General features: G+C 33.2%; 2 protein-coding genes across 2 annotated transcripts in view; one reads left to right on the forward strand and one right to left on the reverse strand.

The window, feature by feature from the left end:
• Nucleotides 1-15,688, forward strand: part of LOC148282815 (uncharacterized) — a 51,562-nt gene extending 35,874 nt beyond the window's left edge. Inside the window, exons 2-5 of the mRNA XM_088224493.1 lie at nt 5,973-6,026; nt 10,129-10,226; nt 10,723-11,494; nt 11,767-15,688. Of these exons, the coding sequence (XP_088080619.1) occupies nt 5,996-6,026; nt 10,129-10,226; nt 10,723-11,494; nt 11,767-15,011 (4,146 nt within the window). The 5' untranslated portion in view covers nt 5,973-5,995 and the 3' untranslated portion in view covers nt 15,012-15,688. The remainder of the gene's footprint in view (nt 1-5,972; nt 6,027-10,128; nt 10,227-10,722; nt 11,495-11,766) is intronic.
• LOC148282816 (activating signal cointegrator 1) lies at nt 11,765-26,352 on the reverse strand. Its single transcript, XM_088224494.1, has 12 exons — nt 25,627-26,352; nt 25,389-25,507; nt 25,140-25,307; nt 23,993-24,111; nt 22,485-22,633; nt 21,627-21,790; nt 20,888-21,054; nt 20,078-20,244; nt 19,492-19,613; nt 18,535-18,631; nt 18,265-18,362; nt 11,765-18,076 (listed from the first exon to the last, which is right to left on the reverse strand). Exons 1-12 carry the CDS (start codon nt 25,692-25,694, stop codon nt 18,000-18,002), a joined length of 1,515 nt encoding a protein of 504 aa, XP_088080620.1. The 5' UTR covers nt 25,695-26,352; the 3' UTR covers nt 11,765-17,999.
• Nucleotides 26,353-27,054: the final 702 nt, after the last annotated feature.

Raw genomic sequence — 27,054 nt, forward strand, 5'->3', positions numbered from 1 at the left:
CCGATTGATTACGAAGATACAGTACCGACCCCACCCCCCCCCCTCTTCAAGTTTTGAGGTAAGTACATTGGTTTGTACCGACGGGTCTAGTACCTCACGGTACATGTATCTACTCATTAAAAGTATCAAAAATTTTGTTCCGCCGAGGAGTTTTTGCTTTAATTATAATTTGTTTAATTTTTTATTCCTTCTGAGGCCACTTTTTTTTTCTTAAAAGCCTATTTCAAAAAAATTAAATTTTGAAGTCGACTTAAATTCTGACATAACTGTCAGTTTTTAAAACAAAGGGCTAGAGATGCGCAGATAATGAGGCTCGATTCTCCCTATTAACATACAAGAGCATCTAGGCCTAAACATGTTGCCACTGTAAAAAAAATGTAGTTATTATATTTTTTTCATCGGCTTTACTATCTTTTTGAGTGTACGGATCGAGACATAAAAAGAGCAGGCTTTGTAATCGCTCGGTAGATAAATATACACAAAAGTTAAGCATACCGTCTTGGTAATTGTCGAAAGTCAAATAAAAATCATGTTCAAGCAATATTTCGCTTGAATTGGAATTTATTGGAGTTTATAATCGCTTTGAAGTGGCCACTTTTTACCACAATAGCCTATTTAAAATATAAATGAGAACTATTTTTTATTTAATTAAGTAAGGAACGCGGATTACATTTTCAGGGTCATTCATTGGTTGGATTCGATCATATGATATCTGATGTCGAAATGACAAATCGGTAGAACATACCGAGGTAAATAGAGGTAGTACAGAAGTTAAGTATACCGTCTCGGTGCGTACCGATGAAGATAGCCTGTATAATCGCGGCCCAGGTGCTTTTTGCCAGAGCATTATGTTCTGATTGAATAAACATTTACAATGCTCTGTTATTATGAATATAGACATAGTAGGTTGCAAAACTTCGAATTGATTGTCTATCATTCTGTTATTTATGTGATCATAATATTTCGTTGTTTATGATATAATATAAGTGCTTTAGTCTATTCAAGGTAAGAGTTATCAATTATAGTTTAAGGAGCGAGCATTTACAAATCTTTAGGTTTAACTGATGGCCCTCCGAAGATGTGGCTTTTTTGTTTTACAAAACATCACATGAATTTAAAAAAAACATTTAATCAACAGAATTCTAGTCAGTATCACCGATTAGAATTTAAAAAGCAATGAAAAGTCACAGCGCGATTCGTCGACATTTGACAGTAGGTATAGGTAGGTACTCCGATGGTCGAGTTCCTGGTGAAATCGCATAAAGAGCCAACAGCTTATCATCTTCGAAATATCGCTTCCTCAGCATTAGTCGTGCACAAAATTGGCGGTCAAAGTATCGCCATAACAATTGCTATTCGGGTCAGTGATCAATTGATAGTCGGTGCATCAACTTTCCCTTGTGAAGACGTGCTTTCTGCTTCATCAAATCTATTACTTATATTATTTGTCGGTGTTAGTACCTCTCACAACAGTATCAGCAAAAGGAAATGAAAGTGAATAGAGGGAACAGGACGTGCAATGGGAAAATCTCAAGCTACCTTAAATCCATTTTAAGACCTTTAATGCCAGACTGTTTTGAATGGAATGACAGTCGATGAGGACAGCGCAGAACCGGGAGGAGTGCAGGAGACAGGGGGAGGTCTGTGCCCTGTAGTGGACCAACATGGGCTAATTATATTTATTCAGATAGTTAACAAATAATTTCTTGAATAATACATATTAGATACTTAGTATTGATTAAAAATTTGGTATTCATTTTGAATCTTTCTGATGAAATTAATTATGAAGATAAACTGTATGTTTATTAACTTACGTTTTTTATATAGGTACTCGTATATTGGATTTCAATCGAAATAAGCGCATCTGCATATTCTGATTAGAATTTATAAATATGTATATATATATAAGAAGCGATGCTCTACTAAAATAATCCGGTCAACGAAAACTGCAAATAGTCCAATCTGTTATTTAAAGCCAAAACCGGCAAATCATTCTTCAAGCCAATTTATTTCGTATGAATTTAATTGTGACAGCTCGTCAAAAATAAACCCGTAATTATTAAACAACCTAGTCGCTATGATACAGGTACTTGCCCAGAGCACAACGCATATGTACAATTCTCTCAAATAAATAACACAGACTTGTTTATAAAATAAAATAACATGTGATGAAATAAAAATGGGATAAAAATTGCGATTGAAATCAATTTCACTACGCGTTTGGAGAAAGTTATAAATTCGATTTTATTATACAAAAGAAATGGGTTAGATTGGTTAAATTTAATATTCTCTAAATAAATCAATTAAAAGATTATTTAAATTTGTATAATTTCCCATTTTCAATTTCGCTTATTTTTAATGTAAATTAATACAAGACGAAGAATGATTTGTAAACGAATTCCGTTCATTTGTTGTGCGTATGTTTATAGTAATTTATATAAAAGTTTATTAATATTACACTTATGGGTTTAATGTGTTCCTATAAATTTCGCTTGTATCTATGAGTATCGCTCTTGTAAACATAATTGTTAATTCAGTATAAAATGTGGTAAATTAATTCAAACTATCACCTTTTTTACATTAAGATAGTCCAAGTTTAATAAGTCTTACTATGTACGTAAGTATTATCAATCGCTGCCGTAAGATTTGAATGTAATTTTCGCTCATTGTACATGTTAACGAGAACCGTACACTGTATATTTTTCTTCAATAGATAAGGAAACATAATTCAAACATTGTGCTTTTTTATGCACCTGTTTCGTATCAGAAATAAATTTCTAGCATAAGTATGCTAGCCAGTATAAAAAGTGATAGTTTGTGAGGATTTATATGTTTACAAACAAAATATTCTCCGTAAATTAAAAAAAAAAAACTTAATTCCATAAAAGAACAGCTTGTACTCAAATATTTTAGCTACAGCGAGTATTGTATGCATAATTTAACGTAGATTTTATGAAAAATATCACGAGATTTGTGTGATTTAAAATGACAGTATTTCTTTCCATAAACCAATATTTATTTATTTCCTTTTTGTTCAATCTTCATTAGAACTAGAACCAATTTTACTTTTCGTATTTGAATAAATACCAATGTACCTAAGTTTAGTCTTATTTTCAAAGGCGTAATTTTCCATTCGAAAAGTAATATATTTTAATTCTATTCAAGTATATTTTTTATCAGAACAACCATAGAAAATTACTGTTTTTAACCAACGTTTATTTACTTTATTTTTTTAACAGAAGGATAAAAAAAAACGACGTTTTAAAATCGCAAAATCGTATGATTTCTTTCGTACGCTTTTTCAGATTACAGACATAAAACAAAAAAATATGGACCTTAGAGCTTCTAACCACATGTTACTTGTAATGTTGTGTCACTGTTAGCGGTCCCTGTATACGAGTACTCAATAAATGTAATTAAAAATTTAAAATGGTATATTTCCAAACGATTACTTGAACGTCGGCGTCGATCATTCACTTCGTCGCCGGTTGTATCACAAAAAGTTTAAAGTTAAAAATTGATTTCGTTTTTGTCGAAACTGACAAATTTTGTAGTTTTATCCATTGAAATATAGAGATAATACTCCATGCAAATCCGAGCTAAAAAGTCGTCCCCAAAGGAAAAGGAATTGAGTAAGTTCTATTCAGTATGTCGCTCCCTTCGGCATACGCGTCACCTTTGTTTATTGTTTCGCTATACATCCGACTAACTGAGCAGGACAGAGACAGGAGATAGCTTACGACTGGTAACATATTAATAAAACGTTTTTTAACATTAAAATAGCTATTTTAAACAGGTATTGATTAAGATAAAAACATTGCTTACCGGTAAAAAGTTATGCCATCACTTTTTATATTTTTTCCAGATCAGTTTGTGCAGTATCTTAGCGTACATGTAGGCATTTTAGTAATTGCGAGGAGAAAAGCACCCGGCGAATGCTCGCAATAGACTAAAGTCCGTTCTATCAAACGTATAATTGGCCGTATGTTGAGGGATCATATTTTGAACGCTCGTGTTTACTGTAGTTATTTACCTCAATGGTTTCACCTTTCATTTTTATTGCAACCTAATTTGTCCATTTTGACTTCGTCAGTAAAAATGCAATTTTTTTATGTTTTTTTAACTCTACCTTTTTTGGTGCAAAAAACGTTTCATGTCAAATTTTACTCTCTATCTGATTCATCATCATCATATTATTAAAGACTTTTAATCGACGTCACATCTTTGACTAGCGCCTGAGATAATTGCTTAGGATTTCAATGTCCCACGAACAAATATTTTTTTTATTGTACTCCTGAGTTCACCAACATCACTTAACATCAGTTGACAAAATGTGCTGAATTTCGGCACAAATAGACAATATGTGATTTGAGGTGACAATTCAAATACTATAAATAAATATTAATAATTAACTGGACGATTGACGTGTCTGTATACAAACCTGCGTTTCTATTCTGAACCGCTCTCGTGGCCGTAGAAAACACTTTTATCTCGTGTATTTTGCACGTAAATACACGAGATAAAGGTGTTTTCTACGGCCGCGAGAGCATCTGGAATATCACCCCTGGTACTAACAAAGTTGTACCCGCGGCAAATTTAGCTATATGCAATACTCGTATGATCTTTACCACCAGCCTGTTATGGTTTTTTTCGAGTTTTTCCTTCGAACAGAATAGTACAGATGATTCAAAATATAATTGACAATATTTTGAATATGTCTAAGTGTTTGTAGACAAGTACTGTATCTACTAAGTTTATCAAAATTGATATTTGTTACAATATAGATGAAGAACATTTAAGAGATGATTATTCAAATGAAGGATAAATTATTCACTTTGTCTTGTAAACAAATTACTGGTTTCTTGCTTTTGCTACATCGTCAGACTAGTAAACGGTTGTTCAATAATTTAATCACAAAATATTTGAGTATAAAATACTTGATTAAAAATAAATGAATATGTTTTTATTTCAATTATATTTTTAAAAAATAAAAAATATTAACGTTCTTATTATTAACACAAATATTTCAATTTTGGTGGCCATTTTCAACGAGTTGTAAATAATTTACTATTAGAAAATAGAAATCAAGTTGCGTAGAGGGGAGTTCGAATCTCGGACCTCTGATCCGTAAGTCCGCAACACTAGCCACGGGATCACAACCCGATTCTGGCAATAGATATGTTCTTATTTTTGTAGAGATGTGCTGGATTTATACTGAAGAAAACCAACCAATAATAGGTCATGCGTCCAGTAAATGCCTTAACTTCCATTTTTTTTAAAGAAATATTTGCGTTCTTATGATATACCCAATTATTTCATTTTGAGGGCCATTTTCAACGAGTTGTAAATAATTCACTATTAGAAAATGGGAATCAAGTTGGGGTAGAGTGGAATTCAAACCACGGACCTTTGAGCCGTGAGTCCGAGACACTAGCCACGGGACCACAACCCGATTCCCTTTTAAAAGTTTATCTTTATCTTTTGAAATGAATTTGTTCCTATCTAATCGTTTTAAAAAAAGCTGCATAAACTGAAAATAGGGAAATATCAGGTTTCTTTTAACATTTTTAAAGTCATAAAAGTCTATGAAATACTGTCCAGTAAAAAAGTAGCAGCATAATAAATACTTTTAAATTTGTAATTTTTAATTCCCGCAAAAGCGGTAATTCCATTAGCCACGCCCCTAATACGTCACGATTCATGTTTATTTGTTCGTGGTCATAGAAATTTGTGTAGAACAATATCACGAATCTTGACGTCACAACAACCAAGGCCAAACCCGTCGCGTTTTTCTACGAACGTATTTTTATTGAATTTCTATTTTTCATTTATGTATGAAAATATTTCTCCACAATATCCATATTGATTTTGGAAATATAATTAATTATTCTTTATCCATTTCATATATTTTTATCGGTATTCGTAGTATGTGATATTTCTCTATTGTAAAATCGTTTTTTTTCTCGTTTCAGGAAACTTTTGATAACTGGACACAATGAAAAAAGCGGCGATGACGTATTCGTCAGGTAAGTTGTCAATATTTTGCGAGAATTTTATAATATAGATATAAGGATTATTAATTATAAATATTATAGTATTGTCATGAGAAATGACAGACTTATAGGTGCATACCAGTACAACAGAGGAAATAAATAAACAGGGCCATGGACAGGCTGAAGAAAGTAGGCAGCAAGAGAAATCACCAAATCCACCAAAATAAAAATAGTTGAGAGTTCTTCACCGAATATGTGATTCCGTGGAGGACGCGGAAGAGTAGCGCATAAGACAAAATTATAAATTGTACGGCATTTATGAGGCCCCTGGTATCTGAACATATATGCCTAAGACTGCTCAGGTAGAGATAGGCTGGATATGTGTACAGAATGCTAAATGCGCGGGTACCTAAAAGAATCATGACTGGACATCCAGGGGATAGAAGAAGGATCAGAAGACCCAGGCTGAGATGGGAGGGCGACGTAAAGAAAGGTGAAGCACAGCTTGAGGACAGGCGGAGTCGGAGTCAAAAGTTGAAAAAGGCCAATCCTCGATTTGGGCTAATTTTCTATTTCTCAACTTCTAGTATTGAAGGAGAGCGAAGGAAGATAGACCCGTTTGAAATCTGGTCCTGGTGCAGAATGTTGAGGATCTCATTCGATTCTCCAAGAATTGGATATTAAATAGCGTATTTCTTCAACTGTTCAACTGCGTGCCCTGAAATACTTTGGTCACGTCACAAGGTGGATAAAAATGACCGAGAAATTAATGGTACAAAGACGGATCGAAGAATCTCGATTCGGAAGGAGTCCAACGAGATGGGCCGACTTGGTGACAACGGCTACTGGTTTCTCTCTCCAGAAAACCTCGAGGATGGAAGCGGATCTCGGAGTCGGGCTTCATTTCTCCTATTTCCTACCTACTACTCTGACCACGAAAGAACAAACGACAGAAAAATAAAGTAATAAACATTCGCGTTCTTCCGCTTTAATTAAAAACGAATTATTATGTTTTTATTCATTATCAGTAAACGATATAATTTTTACAATAATATGGAGTTTTAAGGTTTTTTTTTTCTTTGATTAAAAAAAAAACATTTGTGTTCTTATGAGTTACAAATATATTACAGTTTTGGGGGGCATTTTTAACGAGTCGTAGATAACTAACTATTATAAAATGGAAATCAAGTTGTGGTAGGGTGGGGTGCGAACCTCGGACCTATTTTTTTTCGCAACACAACAGGTCAGGAGGTCCAATAACAGTGATGAATTACACCACAGAACACTCATGCTCGAGAAAAACACATTTAATTTATGTGTTGTCGCCGGGAATCGAACCCGGAACCTTCCGTGTGTGAGTCAACCGTTTTAACCACTACACAATGGAGGCCACCGTGAGTCCACGACACTAGCCACGGGACCATAACCCGTACATTTTGTACCTACATGATTTAAATACAGGTTACTTTTAAGACCTTTAAACCTTTATAAAGCTCTGTTCAATCCCGCTTTTAAACATTCTACTGCCGACAGTGGACATCAAAATAACAAATAAATGGCACGCTGCGCCTTTTTTATACAATATTTTATCACCAATATTCAATAAGATGTTTGCGGCTGATTCGGCGTGGCGCGTTGTTCGTTTTCGGCATTTTGTGTCTAAAAATAAAACTATAATTATAATTTAACAATGTACCTACATTTGATGCAAGTAGACATCACCAGAAGCCTCCGGGAGACCATATCACCAGCCAGCACTTTCACCATCTCCCACGTCAATCCTGCGTCCCTAAATTCCGCCGAATAAAACCGAAAAACCGACATCGACGGCCTTCCAGGGCAGTGCGAGCCAGCCCGCTGGTGTGAAGAAGAGGCAACTGGGTTAAGGTTTTCCTGAGGCATCGGAAGCGCGTGTCTAAGCCAGGTCCACCACCGCACTCTCAGGACGAATTTTCTCCTCCTTCTCACTCTCAAATCTTACAAGTCTGCTGTTTTAAGTGTTGATAAGGTGCCAGATTTCACACCCATATAGGAGTACTAGCATTACACAAGAGTAAAATAATCAGCATTTTGTTTTAAGTGAGTATAAACCAGAGATCATGGACAGCACGTATCGTGTTAAAAGTTATTCCAACAATTCATTGGCCAGTTGCAAACTCTTAGTGCCTGGCACCATCCTCAGTTATGTGAACTCACAAATATTTAAAGATGTTAACTTTTTTGTTCCGCTGCTTATTATTAGATTATATTATTATTAGGGTCAAGACAGAATTTTATTCACATAATCTGGGTCTTTTTAGTATTTCTTTGACGGACTTATGCAGTCCATTTTAACACTGGTAAATACAATTTCTTATCATAAATACAGGCACTTATAAAATAAAATCTTGATTATTATGGTGTAAGGATGTCTTTCTTTACAAATCAGCTAAAGAATCTGTATAGTTAGCCTATGCTTTTTACTTAATCTAAAAAATCTATCATCTGTCTTTGCTGCTTATTTCTGTTCCTTATATTTTTTATTCCTTTGTAAAAATTTCTTTTAATTGTAATGTTTATAATGGACTTTGTCCGTAAATAAATAAATAAATAAAATACAACTAAATAAAATTAAAGCTAGGACAAAAAAAAAATACTACCTCAATCCAAGATCCGGTCTATCTTAGTGATTTTTTGAATCCATAAAGACTTACATAAAAAAAGTCCAGATCTTGTCTCAAGTTTACAATACGACACAGCGGGACATTGGTGCATGCAAGCCATAGTTTGTGCTGTGTTGATCGAAGAACAGCACATTATTATTTCGCTACTGGCGGATTAGAACATTGAATGCCACTTGTTCTAGTAACGATGGTACATCAATTAAGCCATTCAGTAAATTAAACATAAATATGGAGTCAATGTTATTTCTACCTTTTTGTAAACTTGAGATTTGTGACATTGACTTCATTTCTCCGTAAATGTAGTCTCCCCCCTCGAGGCCAATCATCCATGCTACTTTTCTTAGCAAACGGTGTTGCACCGATTCGATATGATTTATCCGGCCTACATAGAAGGGAGACCAGATCACGGATGCGTATTCTAAAAGAGAACGAACAAGTGAGCAATATAGTGTTTTAACCGTGAACATATTAGCAAAGTCACTAGATGTCCTGCTAAAGCTAGGGTTTCCTAGGACAGCGGTGCCCGTATTTTAACGGCCGTAGTGAACGGTGATGCGGTGGATAACCGTCGTAACGGTGACTAGAGTGTGGTTTTCTAGGAAAACGGTGTTATCAACACCATTTAGCACCGTTTCCCTAGGAAACCACTCTCTATTCGACGTTACGACGGCTGTCTACCGCATCACCGTTTACTACGGCCGTTAAAATACGGGCACCGCTGTCCTAGGAAACCCAAGAGTTTTAGTTTTAGACAAAGACGAGCGGAATTTTCCTGTAGTCTGTCAACAATTTTCATTCGTTTGTTTTTATACCATAATACGTAATATTATATCTATGTTTTTCATTTGACTAAAATAAAAAGTCATTAAATTGTTTCCATGAAATAGTATTATTTATTGTGGGTACAAAGAATATATTAAATTGAGAAATTAGAAATCAAAATGATAAAACAAATTGTTGTAATTTTGTTATTCTTCTTACATTTTTTAAGTTATTAAAGTATTCAAAGTTGTTTTTAAATTTATTTTATTTAAATTTTTGGTTCGATTAATCTTTACATTGATTTTTTTTCATTTGCATGAATGTAAATTTTATTTTTAGATTAGCAAATTATTTTTAAATATAGGTATATGTTTTTTACTTTTTTTTCAGTATTCAACTTTCAAAATGCATGCAATTTGTTTCTCTTTTATTAAAAAAACACTGAAAACAAACCAGAAGTTGAATGAAATTCATTCCTTTATAAAATTTATTAGTTTAAAATACATAGCAGATTCCGTAAAAGGGGTCAATATTTTATTTTGAGAAGTAAATTGTTGTGCATGGTCTAATTTGATGTTGACATGGCTGTACATTGTTTTATATTCTTTGTCAAATTCAAATTTTACTTACGCCCTTCAGATGGTGTATCATAAAAAACGGCGCTTTACAAATTGGCCATGATTACTAACCCTGATTTTTATTTATTTCAGGCTACTGGATAGCTACAACCCTATGTCTTTTATCACTATTTAGTGATGGCATTACACAAAACTATGATGGCCTCTCGAGATCTATGTTTCTATCACACGTAAGCCAATTTTGTTTAATAACTTCTCATATTCCTTATCTGAGCGAATCACGAATACAATTCTTTGTGCGAAATATCCTGAACCAGAATCCTGGACGAATGATTTCTTACTTAGTGGTTAGCGTGTTCCCCTACCTCACTTGAGTTTCCGGGCTCGAAACAGGTATCGACCAACAAGGCAGACATGAAATATATGTTTAAAGGTGGCTTTACACTCTAATATTTAATAATCCGTGATCTGGCATCTGAAATATAAGACTGATCACCTTACTTTTGTGTACGAATGCAGTGCCCTATACACAATTAGGTTCAGATAAGAATGTGATGATTTTTCTTTTCTACTTTAGAAAAATCATAATTATATTTTTTTCGATTATATGATGGTTACCAAAGCCGAAAAGAAAAAATCTATAAGAAATATGAAAAGATATACTTCATACACATAGTATAATGATCACGTTATATGAATGAATCTCGAGTGTATTTAATGTTTCAGGGACCAAACAAAGGCGGATGGCGGCCAATCGTTACATCTGGTTCTGGAGGAGCATCTTACAACATTGGAAACATTCACAACACCCAACCTCCTGCCACGCAAAAAATAATGTCTGCACCTGTTGTTGAATCCAAGATATCTCATTACAGGAGTGTCCCTAGTGAATTCCACAGTGTGCCGCTCATCAGTACTTCCATCAGACCGCTCGTCACAAGAGATGTCAATAAAGTCTCCGCATTAGGACAATCGTTCAAAACTTCGCACTACCCTCTCAACAGCATCAACTACAATGCACCGATCAAATCTTATGCCAATCCATTTGTTCTCAACGGCAACCAAGGACTGAACTATTTCAACGGTTACCAATATGATAACAGCATGTTTATAAGACATCCACAGCCTATGGTCAACCATAGACCGTCTTACAATAATCCGCAATCTCAAATCATGCTCGGAAAAAGACTTAAAGCCAATCAATTGCAAGCTCAAATACTGCAGCAGTTAGCTGTCAATCAGTATCACCAGAATTTACAATCCTTTCAAAATAATCACAAGAAACCTAATGAACAGCAGCCCAGGCCTGTTGAGAACTATGCAAAGCCAAATAATCATGTCCAAAAGCCAGTAAACCCACATGAATCACTTTCGAAGCAAACCAAAGCCAAAACGCAAAATGTTGCGCCTGTCACATATAAGCCTCCCCTAGGGTCACAATTCCAGCAGTTTGGTTTACAAGAGGAGTCCTTTGCTCCAATACCTTCCAGTATTTTAGGTAAGTTTAACATTGTATTTATCATAATGTAGTTCCTATGGTATTAGACCACAGATGTAACTGATACATGAGACATGTCTGCAATGAGAAAGAAATCTTTATGGCTATGTAGATAGATTAAGCACTGAGTCAACCATCTCAAAATCACACTAAGATACTTGTCAATTCTGTAAATACATTGTGTTGTTCTTAATTTTAAATTTCAGAAAACTAAACAAAATAGTCAGCACAAAACAAAATTTTTTTTTTAAAGTCAATGTTTTTGATTACAGGAAGCTTCAGTTCCTTTGGCCATGCCTCCGTCAAAGCGAGGGATCCTAATTATACAAGTGGAAAACCAGGATACTCATCATCAAGTTCCACAAGATCTCCTTATATTTCTAATGATGTGTACTCATCAACTTCTACAATTAATACAGACATTACACCGCCTCCGAAAGATAAAGCCATTTTATCAACATCCAACCTGAAAACTAAGAGTACTGAGAGAGTTAAGGATGATTACTCCAACAATCTTGTACCGCCACCAAATATCCAGACTCAATTTGAAAGCTTCTCTCAGAAGAATAATTTTCCCACAAAGAATTCTTCTTCTGATGTAGCTCACGCTTATTCTAGCTCTTCCATCAACAACAACTTTATACCGAGTCCTTTGGATCCTTTAAGTAAATATCAGGAGAATTTTGATTCTTCAAGATTTCCCAGCGTTAAGTTGAAGCAGCATCAAACCTATGTTTACAACACGAATCTTCCAACTAAAAAACCAATCGCAACATCCTTCTTTGATTCTACTCTGTCACCAGTAGCAACAACAGATCCGTTTGAACCGCAAAGCACCAACGTTGTACCAGAAAATCTCTTGGTTCAATTACCTCCTCCCTATACTAGCTTTAGCTCTTACAATGGCCATGTTAAATTAGAAAATACAAATTTTAAAGACAAATACCAAGCATTTAGTTCGATAAATCACAATACTTCACCCACTAAATATAAGATTCCCGAAGATGTACAGTACTTCCCCCCTCGGGGACAAGGATATTTTGATACAAAATTCTCCAATTATCAGTCGAATCCCAAGAGAAATCCAACTCAACACAAGTACGAAGTAACTGAATCTTGGGAACCCTCGGGTGAAGGAATAACTCAACCAACATTGCATTCTTGGCTCAACCCTTCTCAATCGTTCCAACAGTTTGGCAATATTCTTAGTTCATCAACCCCCTATAAAGAATCTCCTAAAAAAGTAAACCAGATACAACATCAACCCTACTATCCAACTTCAGTTCCATCTAAAACGCCGGTAACAAATTTGTTTGATGATGCAACAACTGTTTATTCAACTATCACTGAAAATAAACAACATACTAACTACATAGAAAATACTTTATCCGTTGATACACCGTCAGAAAATGAAAAGCCTGAATTTGCAACCAGTTCGCAATCTCCTGTATACGATGTAGAACAAGAAGAAAGTAAAACAACTTCAGAGAGTTACGATGAAGTTACAACTCGCTCTAATACTAGAAGAAAACCATCGAGATATCGCATCCCTCAAGAAACATCTACAGCCAGTAGTATTGATGAAGATTTTACAACTAAATTTGAAACATTCAAAGAACACATTCAAGAAACAGAAAATGATTTACAACCAAATGACTTGCCAACGATTCCCCCTAGTAAATTCTTCAAGAGACCAGTACTGACCACATCTGCTTCAGACACTCAAAATGAGGAGAAAACAAGAAAAAGAAATAAACTAAAGAGAAGGAGACCATCGAGACTATCTACAACACCAGAATATCCAACTGAATCAGCTATCACAACAACCGAAGAGACCATCAGATCATATCGTTATAAAACTACAACACTTCCTACAGATGTAGAAGAAGTTACCAAACCCTTAAGATCTAAATATCGCTTCTCCCATAAATCCAGAACAACCAGACCAACAAGTCAATCAGATTCAACCAGCAGTGCTCAACCCACCATGTTACCAACTACACCTGTTACTCTGCGACCAAAGCTACATAGCAGAATAAGATCAACAACATTATCTTCATTAGACTTTGAAGATTTATCGGAAACTACCACTAATAGGGAGCCTAAAGTTTCAGCATCAGTTGAACAGTCTTCTATAATGAAAATAGCCAAGGACCATAGTTTCTACCGTCCTTCTTCTAACAAGTATATACCAACTGGAATAGGTATATTTAATGAATCTCCTGATTATTCACACAAACAAGATGAAAAGGATACACCCACTAGTGATATTTCGGTAAATACATCGGACAATAAATATTCCGCTCAGAAGTTAAGGGATGGTAGCTCAGGCGATGAGCAAATCGACTATCAAGAACCTATTCAACTAAATACCAGTCCAGAAATTCAAACAGCACCAACAATGCCTACATTTATGAATGAAAAACCAGAAACTACGCAAGTCAGTCAAAGTAACAGAGTAGAACAATTATTTAATGATCAGAAATCAGGAAATCGAGGAAGTACAAAGTCAGAAGATAATCAAGTTGGTAAAGAAGAAGCTACAGCAGCATCTACCATACGCTCTTCTGAAGAAATAGAAGTATCAACTACACCAATAAGTCTTACTACCAAACCTATAAGAGTTAAAAATAAATCTAGCAAATATGACACCAACAGACCTAGATTTAGTGTTAAAGATTACAGAAATCGTCTAAGTCAATATACTTCCACGAGTACTGAGAAACCGCCATCAACCGATATTTCATTAAAGCAACGATTCCCTAATCGTTCGAGATTCCCTAGTTTTAAAGACCCCTATGGCGATAGCAAAGTTTCAGGATCAGAACAGAGCACATCGACTGAACAGCCTCGGAAAAAATTTATGCCAAAAGACCCGCGACACAAAGGAGAAAATAATAACAACGAAGAGAGTCTGGATAATAACGTGGTTTCACCTAGTCAGAAAAATGTGACATCAGAAAACAATGTGACGATCAAACCAAGCAGAGTAAGAGGAAGTTTACGAAGAGACCCTAATCGGAAACGTATAACTACCACAGAAACACCAGTCGAGCTAGGTGAGAAACCCAAAATTAATAATGTTTACACCAATTTAAAACGCCCGAGTTTACCTAATTTGAGAAAGCGAGTTCAAATCAAAAACAAAGTTCCCGAGTTTTCCGAAAATACAGAACCGACAATAACAGTTGCCAATGAAGTAGTTATGAACGTAGACGAAGAAAATAAACCAAGTACGGAAAAATCTACATCAGAAACAGCAATCATGAAGATTGCTAAAGATGATCGTAAACACCCAGTCGAAGAAGTAGTAACCAGTAATGCATCTGAAGATCCGTCACAGAGAGTAGCTGATTTGACATTGGCAGCTAGCAAAGAATATAACACCTCAGGTTTGTTTAAGTCAGTATCACCAAATGCAAGAAGAGTGCCGGACTATTTCACCATTGCAACAGATGATCCCATTCTACCAATAGAAGCCTTCTTCCCACAGTTGAACCAAAAGAAAGAATCATAAGATTTTCTTAAAACACTTTCCGTGTTTCTCTTGTGATTGTATAAAATCTAGAATCTAAATTTAAAGTTAAGAACACTAAATGACTTGTGGATCTTCTCGAGTCAAACTTTTTCATAAAAATGATGTATGCTAGTTACTTACATTAAGTTATTTATTTATCAATTGAATGATATTGAATTTGATCCAAAGTTTTTACATACCTCAACCAAACATATTGTGCAATAAATATCATGTTACTACAACAAAAAATTAAGCAAACCAAAAAATTTTCGCATCAAGGTTAGATGAATTATTTAAATTTAATCAATATTAAATATCGCACAATTTAAAAACTATAATATTATGTGGATTAAGTATTTTTATATTGCAAAAATATAATATTAAGGAGACAACATATAAACTGAATTCATAAAATGCATGAATCAATAATTGTTCTTAAAAGATAGTTGCATTTTATGTTTGTATCATATTTCATTTACATAATAAGTATTTATTTGAAATGACACTCTTATTGTTTCAAGCAAATTAATGTAAGACGACTGAATGAGCATGTGGATTCAAGGAAACAATGTATGAATGTAAAATTAATTATAATTTTAAATATTTGTACTTTAAGATTAAAACCAAATGTATATAAATCTCTATTTTAATGTTAATAAAATCATGTTGACTGTTCATAATGCTTGTTTTTACTGACTCAAAAACTAATCCGAGATAAAATACAAATCCCAAAACAATTTCAAATTCGGGTTGTGGCCCTGTGTAGGACTTCCAATCCCGCGGCTGATTAGCGATCTCGGTATTTGCAGTAACAAATGTTTTCAATCTCGCGGGATCCCGGTATTTGCAGGATCTCGTATTCAGTGCAGAGCTTAAATAAAAAAATTTAGTGTACAGAAATTGTATCATTTATTCAGTTAATTAGAGGTATAGGAACTAGTGAAGCTGTAACATGGTGTTAAAAGATATTACGGTAGTTGACAGCTAAAATAAAAGTCTATGGTCAACCAAATAAAGTATTTTTATAGAAAACAAAAATTAATAAAATCTTACTAATTTAAGATGGAGTTAATTATTATTAGCTGACAGCAGTCAGTATTAGAGTGCTCACGCTCGTGGCAGGAAATCACGATGCTGCTCCCCAATGGGATCTCGGTATACCGAGATTGGAAGCCCTTGCCCCATGTAAGTGTCGCAGACTCTAGAACAGAGATCAGAAGTTTATTAAACAAAGCTTTTAAATTGTGTAAATCATAAGTGCACTAAAATTTCTAATATGTATATAATGCTTAGATCTCTTTCTTGTATCCTCATTGTCTAAGATATTTTGTCTCATCCAGGGTGAAAATCCACTACAGTAACTTGAAATGCTTCAACTCAAAATTAACTATCAAACGTGCTGATAGGAGGTTTTAAAATTACATAGAACATGCATTATCAAGAGTTTATTGAATTACAATATTTGGACTAAATTAATTAATATAAATTTAAATCAAGAGACTTAAATAAGTCATTTGACATTTAATAATAACATATGAATGATTTATCTGGAAATTTGACATACTCAAAAAAAAAAAAAAATTCAGCATACTATACCAAGAACGCAGATCTGACGTGTATTATCTATTCAATGGAACTGACGTTAGCAGTAAATTTTTATTTATTTTTAATGCTTTCATACCTTTATGTGTGTACATATTATCCTGGACAAATTTAGTGTCTCAGACTTACAGATCAGAGGTCTGAGGTTCTAACCTCACTCTACGATAAATTGTTGTTCACTAGTTAAAAAAGGCCTCAAAATTGAAATATTTTGATGAATAAAGCATTACTAAAACAAAAATAAACCTACTGTCCCGAATGTAATGCGGCCTTCATTATAACAAGACCCATTTATTTGGAGCAGGAATAAAAGGAAAAATTCACTGATCTTAACACCTAATAAAGTGTATTCTCTTTTAGAAAAATATTATTAGTAGAAAATATTGCATTATATTAGGTCTCGGTGACATCAGAAACTTGCATAGCACTGAGCCCACCACTAAGAATTGCATTAAATTTGAGCTAATATGGTGATTTAAAATTAAATGAATTAACCAAAGTGCATGTTTTATATATGTGCTCTAAAGTAAGAATCGTATAACACATTGAACCCTTTCATAGAAAAAGAAACTATTTAAGTATTAATTTTATGTGACATTTTATATTTCAACTATTTTTATTAATCTTTTGCGGTTTTATGTTAAAATAAAATACATATACTTATATTTCTAAGCGCTACAACCTACGGCTTTGCCAACAAGGTAAGCTGGAATAAACAATTTTTTTAAAACAAAAGAAGTACTTAAGTAAAACTGCATGTTGTTCATAAAATATATTTAATGAAATAAACATTTAAAAATGTACAAAATAATAAAAATCATACAAGACAGATAATCTTTGACATTTGTAATATTATTGTAGTAGGTGCTTTTAAAGTAAAAATGTACATCAAGAATAGAAAACCCTAATATAAATTAATCAGATATACAGCGGGGCCTCAACAATCTGGACAGGCAAAAAACAGGATCATGGTGGATTACCAAGGCGTCCCAGATTGTGTTCTGCAGTATTATTTAAATAACAAAAAACAAATATATTTAACTTTAGAAATTTCTTTAATTATCAAAATATCACCTCAACAATATTAACAATAGTAAATAATTAACATGTAGGAAGGCTGTGCGTTTGAAATGAACATAAAAAAACAGAAACACAGCGTTCGACACAGGTGAAATACCTCCCGCCTCCCCGACAAATGTCCCAAGCCCTTTTGTCCGGATTATCGAGATCACCGGATAAGCGGAAGTTTAGATTAGCGAGGCCCTACTGAATTTTCAAACATTTACGTACACATATTTTTTGTACCAATTTTTATAAACAATTTTGAAATTAAAGACAGTCTGTATTATGTAATATGAATAATTAATTTAAGTTAAATTATCACAATTACATATTAGCTTCAATCTTGGCTAACTTCTGTAAGGATTTAACTGCCGCTTGGTGAATCACATTTTCCAGAGTATCTAAAAAATAAGATTTATTAAAATACAACATATTTTTGTGACAATATTTTGAGTGTATCCGAATGTTTGCAGACAAAAACTGGTTTTTAATCCCTAGAAAATTATCAAGATTAATTCATGATACTACAATAAAATTTCTGAGAATGGAGTACACATGCACATGGAAGTCAATATATTTTTACACTTACAAATCTTGTGTTTTCCCGACACAGGGAATCTCAAACTTAGTGCTATGGGATCTGTGCAAATCAAAACGAACGGACTCTCACTTTCACCAGAAGGAAACCTAAAATAAATTAAAATATTGGATCAAATACAAAATATAAAATAAAAAAACTAATTTATCGAATACCGGGTTGTGGTCCTCAGTAATTCGGACGCACATATCACCGGTCTTAGGTTGAATCAAACATAATACAATAGGAAAACACATATAAATAGGTGTTGGAAAGCCTCACCTCTGCCTATACTCCTCCTGAGGAAGACAGTCTTCAACATTGACACAGCCAAGAAGGCAAGAAGAAGGATAGAATTTAGGGTATGTGATTTCGTCATCTGAAAAGAATATCAAAATTATTTTATATATGTACAGAAAATTAAGAGACATTTACATTACTTTCTTTTTTTCAATAATACAATATGTGTGTGGAACTTATTGTTAATAAAATAAAGTTCTTATTTGAATGAATAGCAACAAAAAAAATATATATTCTGGAGAAAAAGATTTTAAAAAACTGTATTTTTAAAAAGATTTTGTACTTTGTTTACGTTGCTGATAAGAAAATTGATTATAAATCATAAAGTATCAAGTATCCACAAGTATCACTTTACCTATTCAATAAACAATTAGACTATTTCGATTTAAAAATCCACTCATATTACAGTGGCATGAACACACATTCTTATGCCTTGAAAGCAATTATGAAATTAATAAGATAAAGCCATAAATATAATACTACGGCAAAAGTACACAGATGTAATTGTTTAATTCAATGGTTTGGTGCGAGACTGGTTTATCCTCTTATGAGGCTATACCAATTTTACATTATTCATCTAATTAAAAGTTATAGATTTTTAAGTATTTGAATTTGTCTTTTTTCGATACAAGCTTGCCTATTGAAAGTAACAATTGACAACTGATTAGGCGAAACACGTGATTTTGACAGCAAAAAATAACTAGAACTCTCACAATACGAGGATAAAAAACATTAATTATATCCCAATATTGTAAAAAAATTAATATCGATTCGATAAATATAGTGATGTGTCCAAAATAGGAACATAGGCACCAAATGGGTTACTAAAATTGATATTTTATCTTCAAGATGAATTCAATTAATGTGGTAGGAAATAAATGGGCGAAGTGAAAAGTTTGTCTTTTAGCATTTTTACAACTTAATAAATGCAGCACGTACTTGGATATAAAGCTGTATACATATTCTCAACAGACTTAATAGTTTCTACATCAGGAGGTTGTGTTGTAGAAGCAATCCAGAGTCGCCCTCTATGTGCGGTATACCAGCTTCTTCCCTCATGACTGGAAAATAAACAAAAAAAATGTATATGTAAATCACAAATAAAGAAAAATGATTATCACAATAACAGAATTATAGACAATCAATTAGATTTGTAACCCACTATGTCTGCATACATAATAACCGAGCACTGCAGATTGAATACACCTTGGTAGAATGAACCTTTCTGAAACTTCTCGATAGGTTTTGCAGTGCAGATGAAGAAACAACACCTAAACACATTTTATGTGAATGTGGTGATTTATATGGCAAAAGGATGCATATTTGGGGGAACACTGGTTGAACCTGAGGATGTGAGAGCGCTTGTCCCCTACCTAATACCCTGATACTTTAAAAACCTGGGTTTAGAGGAGATTCAGCAACAGATATGAGAGCACAGGCCCTCATATCTGTTACAAATGATTGCTGATATTGAAATTTGTACTATTTAAAAACCTGTATATATAAATATAAAAGTGTTAATCACATTTTGATTCCGGTGACAAGAAGCGAAGCCCAAGGCTGGTGCATAGACAAACAGGCTCCTCTATCATCCATCTCTTGTATAGAGGCATCCTGAATTCTTCTGATGTGATCAGAAAAAGTTTTCCTACCGGGACACGACACTATTTGACTTTTTATCGCGGTATCAAACTGAAAAAAACAGATAAAAACACAAAAAATATTATAAATAAAACTACATTGAATCTAAAGTATTAGATTTGTACTCAAAATTATATTTTATTTCAGTGTGCAATAAGCTCCACGTAGGTAGAGATAATAAAATGGAAAAAAAACAATAATAAATAACCAATGTATAACAATAAAAAACAATGTCTTTTCACATTTTTAATAGTGACCGGATTACATTATCACTGACATAAGACTTATAACTAATCAGAAAATACAAGTAGATTTTCTCAATCTATTTCAAGTAAAAAACAGTAGATACTTAATTTCAAATTGCAATTAAAACCAAAATAAATCAATTTTTTAATTTTTCTTTAAAAAAATAAATCAATAGGTTAATTTTCAATCACATATTAATATAGATTTTAGAACGATTTTTCTTTATTTATAGGAGGGCAACAATTTAATCTTTTTCTACGTTTTACCAAAATGATTTTAATTAAATGGTATTATTTATTAAATTTCTTATATTTTCCCATTCTTTTAGATACCTACTTATAATCATCAGCTCAAATGATTGACGTTATAATGTCGTTAAAAACATTGGCGAGAAAAGCTAAAGTCACATGGTATAACAATCCAAAAAAAGACCACGAGTATTTGGTACCTGCGGGGCGGGGCCACAGTATCCCGGATGCAAATCCCCATCTAGCTGGTCTCCGTCCAGTTTGATTTGGAAATTTTGTTTTTCTTCGTTTTTAACAGAATCTGATATGTGGGCTACGATCTCCTCATCAGCTTCACTAAACAACTTTTCTTCAACCACTTGACGACCTACAAAGCAACAAATTAATATAACAGCACTTACCACAATCTATGTTGATAACTACATAATATAATATTATGTATGTACCATAAAATATTGATTATTGTGAAAAACATGTCGATTCTTAAAAGTTTATAAATTTTATTAGCTTTGTTTCGATGTTAAAATAGTGACATTTTAACCATGACTGAAATGTAGAAAATGAAAGTGCATCTTACTTTTTAGCATTATATGGGTTTCACAATATTCAATTATAAAAATCCTTTTTTACTTATAATTTAATAGAGTACAGTTTAATTTGATGTACAAAAGAAACAAATTAAAACTACAAATAATATTAAATTTTAAACAAAAAAATAGTTTTAAATGATATGAAAATTGACAATAGTTACACTTCACTTAAACAAGGCCCATTAAAATTTGATAAAATACTTAACATTTAAAGGTAGTAAAAAAGGCAAAATTTTCTTAATTGTATGCAAGTTGATTAATAATATTTACATTAAACTAAAATTATTGTATACACATTATCATACTCAACTTCTAAGTAACAACATAATTTAAAAGTTTTCTTGCATACCTGCAAAATCAAACGTAAATGTCTGGTTACGTCTTGAAGCGTGTTTCTTCTCTCGTAGAGACTGTTGATACTTCTCAAACTTTTCACGTTCTGTTTTACTCAACCAAACAGACCCACTACTAAAGTAATCACTATCATCATCCATTACACGGGTACGGCGCTCACTAAAAGAATAAACAAAAATAAAGACGTTTGTCAATGAAGTGTTCTAAATTATAATAGATGGGTTTTTAACAAACTCATTCATTGTTTCGGCAGCAAGATTACCATGAAATGTAAATAATGCACATATACTATATGTTTTCAAGAAACGCCTGAAGTGTTCAAGAAACGTCCTGAACCTTTCAATAGATCTTAAACCACCTATTAGTCATCCTACCTCCATCCCTTTACCCTCTAACGCTTTCGTGGTGTATATTTACTACTCTCTCTACAACCCCCTTCTCACACTCGTTTTCCACACTTTCCCTCCCCATTATCATAAATATTCACTCATATTGAATAACGTTAAAAATAAATTAAATATTTAGAGTGGATCATCGAAAATTTATACGACATTGCACGGAAAAAATATTAATACGGTTACTATCGTAATGTTTAAATTAATTTTAAAATTAAATTAAAAAAAACATGAAATGACCTGATTATTTTTTTATAAAGTATGATTTGCATTATATTAGAAATAATTTATATTTTTTATTATGGTCTGTAAATGTTATTCTAAATTATTGTATTTTGGTTAGCTGGAAGAAATTGCTATGTAGCAATAAACCAACCAAATAAATTGTATAAGTTTTAAAAATAAACAAATTAATATAAATTATAGGGTAGTGTATGGTTAATTGATGTAGTTTTTACCTTGTTTTATCATATTCTAATAATTTGTTTCTTTGGGCCAAAGCTGCTTCCCATCCTTGAGGACGTTTTTGCTCAGTAAGTCTCTTGTAAAGCGTGGTGGACTTCTTTGCCGTGGAATTTATAATCTGCAGTTCTTCAGATGAACACACCTGAGAATTCATAAAACACTACATAACATTGAGAAAAGTAATAGATGTATCTTCTTTTTATTCTTTTACATTATTTTTTGTTATTAAGAGTACTGTTTTTTTTTTTAATACTGTTTACAAAATTGAATAATTACTGTAACCATAGATGTTTTGACATGAAATATTTATTTAAAAATATGGTTTTACACTAGAATATTTCATAGTTCCTGGACTGTCACCTGAAACGAAAGACTGATTATCTTATTTTCGTGTAACAAAACATGATCAAAAAAGGAATAGTGACAAACTACTTTTTTTTTAAAATTATTTTTGTTTTATTTTATTTGAAATAATTCTACTCTTAGTAACATTTCTATTTTAGTACACGAGATTCTCGATAACTGTTATTTTATTATACAACGATGTTACATTGCATTTTTTGTTGTTTTTCATTTACTTCAATGAAATTGTTTAGTTTTAATTGTACTTTAAATAACATACAATTTCATAATATGTGTTACATAGTAATTGTGCTAGTGTTCACTGTTGTGATTATTTTTGCTGTACAAAAAAGGTTTCATGAACCGATAATAAATTAATGAATGAATGAATAAATAAATAAATCAATATAGATTGTTTAGTAAAATTGTACACAACAATAATACATTAGTTTTTTTCCTGTGTCCGGGCGAAAGGAATACAGTTTTGTATGTGAACTATAAAACTGTATTTCTCTTTCCCTGAATAGGAAATAGAGTGGAAATTAATTGTCCTCGTTGTGTACGATGGCAATTCCTGCCAAGGTATACATAAAATGTTTATTTTGATAGCAATATTTACAATTACGATTATATATATGTTTATTCTAGTAAAATGATCTCTTCCCTTAAACAAAATCCAAACTTGAACACTTCTGAAAATGGCCATCGTTTTGGAGAACTTAATATGTTCATCCAGGACATTAAACACTCTTGGAGCCACAAAAGACAAAATTCTCTAAGTGAAAGTTGTACGTGTTTTTGGTATTAAATAATTCAAATTACAGGAAAACCTTGTATGAACACTCTCTTCTTGAAACCGCATGACCAGAAATGTATCAATGACGCTTGAAAAATGTTGTCTAATGTCCAGTACCTTCATAGATTGAAACAATGTCTCAGATGGTCAAATATCATAACAGTTATGGAAATAATAAATGACAGTTATAGAAGAATTTCAAAATGGGCGACAAGTATTTCTGCAAACCTGCAGAAAATCTCAACAGACCAGTACCGGTCCGCAGACCGGCGGTTGGGAAATGCTAATGTAGATGATCAAAAAATTCGTAAGGGTTATTTTTAAATGATTTATCTTTTGGAAAAGGTTTAGAAAGAAACTTGCCAATTCTCCACAAAAAAGGCACGGTCCAGAACCTTCTTGAAGACACACAATGCGTCCACAATTCAAGCAGTTATTTATCAAGGCATGCTTACTGGCTTGGCAGTCACAGTGATGTCGTCCTGTGGGATCAAAATTAATATATAAAAACTTATAATAAAAAAAAATAGAAACAGATTTAATTTAGTGCAGTTTATTTTTTCTATAAAGCAAAAACAATTTCTATATACTTTGAAAATCCTAGAACACTTTTAAACATAAGGTTTTAAAAATTTAATAGTCAATATTTTTTCAGTCAGAATTAAAACATTTTGTGGAATCTTATTGTAAAAGCGTATACACAGTCCCCCATAAATAACCGAACTTTGGGAGATCCAAATCATTTTAATTTCTAGTATTTACAGTACCTATATCACCAGTCCCTACGTATACCACAGAATCTGCATTTTCCAAGGTTTACAGGAAAGCAAAGACAAAGCTTGATATATTTTTTAAGAAGCTATCAGATACTGTATAATTGCCAAACGGGTGTCTATTAAAATACGATAGTTACATGTGTAGGAATTAGGTGGTTGAGGTGATGCCGTACTCCAGTTGGAGATGAACAGAAATCACAGTGTTGTAGTTCCGATGAATATTTATTGCATGGCGAATAAATAGTAAATTGTGTTGCACACGTGTAACGGCGATAAGGGGTTGAAGTAACGGCACTTGAACTACATGCTGGAACTGTGTGACTTATTGAACTGAAAAGACTGACAGGCGTTGCCATGCCCTGTGGTCTCTTTATAGGCCACGTTCCTTTGCAGTTCATTTCTTCATGGTAGGGACGATGGGGATGCACTGCAGAACGATGCCCCCGATTTTATATGCAATACTGTTAGAGTTGCATTATATGTTGTATTGGATTCTATATAAAATCATGACATTGCTTTCTTAGGTCACCGCACTATTTCAGGTGAAATGTTTTAGCACGTGCGAGTCATCGATTATGGACTATGAACCACACACATGTTAGGCAATTCTATAGAATCTGATAGCTTTTTAGAAAAATTATCAAGGATTGTTTTTGCTCTTCTGTAAACCTCGCAAAATGCAGATTTGATAATATACGTAGGGACTGTCAATATAATAACTTGAAAAGACAAACCTTTCAGTAAAACAATATCCTTATTCTGTCCTTCTTGTGTATACAAGTTAACAAATTTTTGTTTTCGTTTATTGGGACTTCCGGAATCATTTGTATCTGCCGGAGGCGGACTGTTCTCATTTTGATTAGAAGTCGGCTTGCTTTTCTTTTTCTTATTGAAAGCTTTCTCTAAAATAAATTTAAAAGATTGCATAATGTTAAACACAGTATAATTTTACAATAAATTATGATCAACAAATGGGTGCAAACCTTTTTTTCTTTTTTGTAAAATCTCAGTTAGAAATTCTCGATGAGTCGGAAGCTCGACATCAAGCAATGTTTTCAGATATTCTTCTAATTCTTGACTATTATCGATGTCTGTGATAAACCTGTTGCAATAAAAAATAATTATGAATAATTAAATGTCCATATTGACGGAATGCATCAAGAACCCCACGCGAGCGAAACATTAGAGTTTATTTTTGGAAGTGATTTATTTTATACTTACTGAACTAAATCATCGGGAACTGGAAATTTTAAACATGCGGTAAGTTTTTCTTTTATCCATTTATCCATAATGTACGGGTAATTTTACAACACTGCGACGATATTAAGAAAAAGCTATTTTCTTTTTTCACCTTCAACGTAGATGTCACAATATTGTGCAATAAAAATAAGCGGTTATTTGGTCGAGGAGAATATGTGTCAAAACTCAAAACGTCAAAACACGCGTCTAAGGAAAACGTCAAAAATAATGTTAACCCAGAAAAAATATTTTAATTTTTAGTGCTATAAACCACAGACTATTTCAATTCCATAGAAATGATGAGCTTAAATAAGTACTCTCAATTTAAAATTTAAAAAAACAATTAGATCGTTTTCACGTCTACAATACAATATTGTTCTGTCCCAAGACTATTTTCTACTTTCCATTTTCCACGTGTAAACAGCAATTTGTTGGACAAAATATTGTTCCGAGACATTGTCGCAGAGATAGACGGACATGCTATCTCCGCGGGACAATGATTACTCTCACCATCACACGTGGTTACATTGTCTTCATGTGAACGTGCATGGACAGGACCTTATGACAATAGTGATTTTTCGACGGGTACCGTAATAAGGGGTGTAGTGAATATGCTGGGATGAAGTGAACCATAGAAGCATCAGTGGACCACTTCATCTGTTACATTTGAAATACGGTCGCAATGATTCTTGTTCGTTTGTCAGCGGACAACTGACAGTGCCTGTCAACTTGTAAACGCATGCACATGTTTGTCTCTGCACTTCATAAAGTTATTTATTATTCGTTCTGACGCCTAAAACTCTGGAAAGAAACGTTGGCTATATTATAACTACTGCACAGGTAAGTCTAATTATGTTGTGACTGGTATTGTTGGCTTAGCGTGTTCGCAATAATTATGTTACTGCGTGGCTATATGGAAAACCAAATGTGTTTGACGTCTGTCAAAATATTTGAAATTATATAAAAATGCAACTTTCAGGTTGTGAAGTGGGCCACTTTTCAGTATCATTGTGGGGTAAAGTGAGCCACCCTAAAACATACCTGATTATGCAAGAAGAGGGTCAATGGGCCCCATTATGCAGAGTATTCGAACAAGAAACTGGAAAATGAATTAGCTGAGATGAAATGCGGTATTTCAATCAGAAAGGTTTCGGAAAAGTATAAAATCCCAAGAACCACATTGCAGAGAAAATCAAAAGGACTTCTACACAAAAATGTCATGTTTCGAAGAACGATAGTTGGTGTAAAATTGACGCATTTTGCATATTCTAATATTGATGATATAGATGATGTTGGCGAAGAAAATTACATTGTAAGTTGAAGACACCAAAGTCATTCAGAAGAGGAAGGCTAGTTTTTACTGAATTGGAAAAGGGGAACTTTCATATTGTCTAAAAAGTAATATTTAAA

The sequence above is a fragment of the Micrasema longulum genome, unplaced genomic scaffold, assembly GCF_059751315.1.
Source record: "Micrasema longulum isolate JH-2025_06_02 unplaced genomic scaffold, ASM5975131v1 h1tg000287l, whole genome shotgun sequence".
NCBI classification, from domain to species: domain Eukaryota; kingdom Metazoa; phylum Arthropoda; class Insecta; order Trichoptera; family Brachycentridae; genus Micrasema; species Micrasema longulum.

What these genes read in the sequence shown, in the direction of transcription:
- LOC148282816 (XM_088224494.1), bottom strand. Translation starts at nt 25,694, where the DNA reads ATGGATAAATGGATAAAAGAAAAACTTACCGCATGTTTAAAATTTCCA. An exon ending in TTAGAATATGATAAAACAAG is followed by an intron (nt 21,791 to 22,484) that starts GTAAAAACTACA and finishes TTATTCTTTTAG; the next exon opens with TGAGCGCCGTACCCGTGTAA. An exon ending in GTATACAGCTTTATATCCAA is followed by an intron (nt 18,632 to 19,491) that starts GTACGTGCTGCA and finishes TATTCTTTTCAG; the next exon opens with ATGACGAAATCACATACCCT.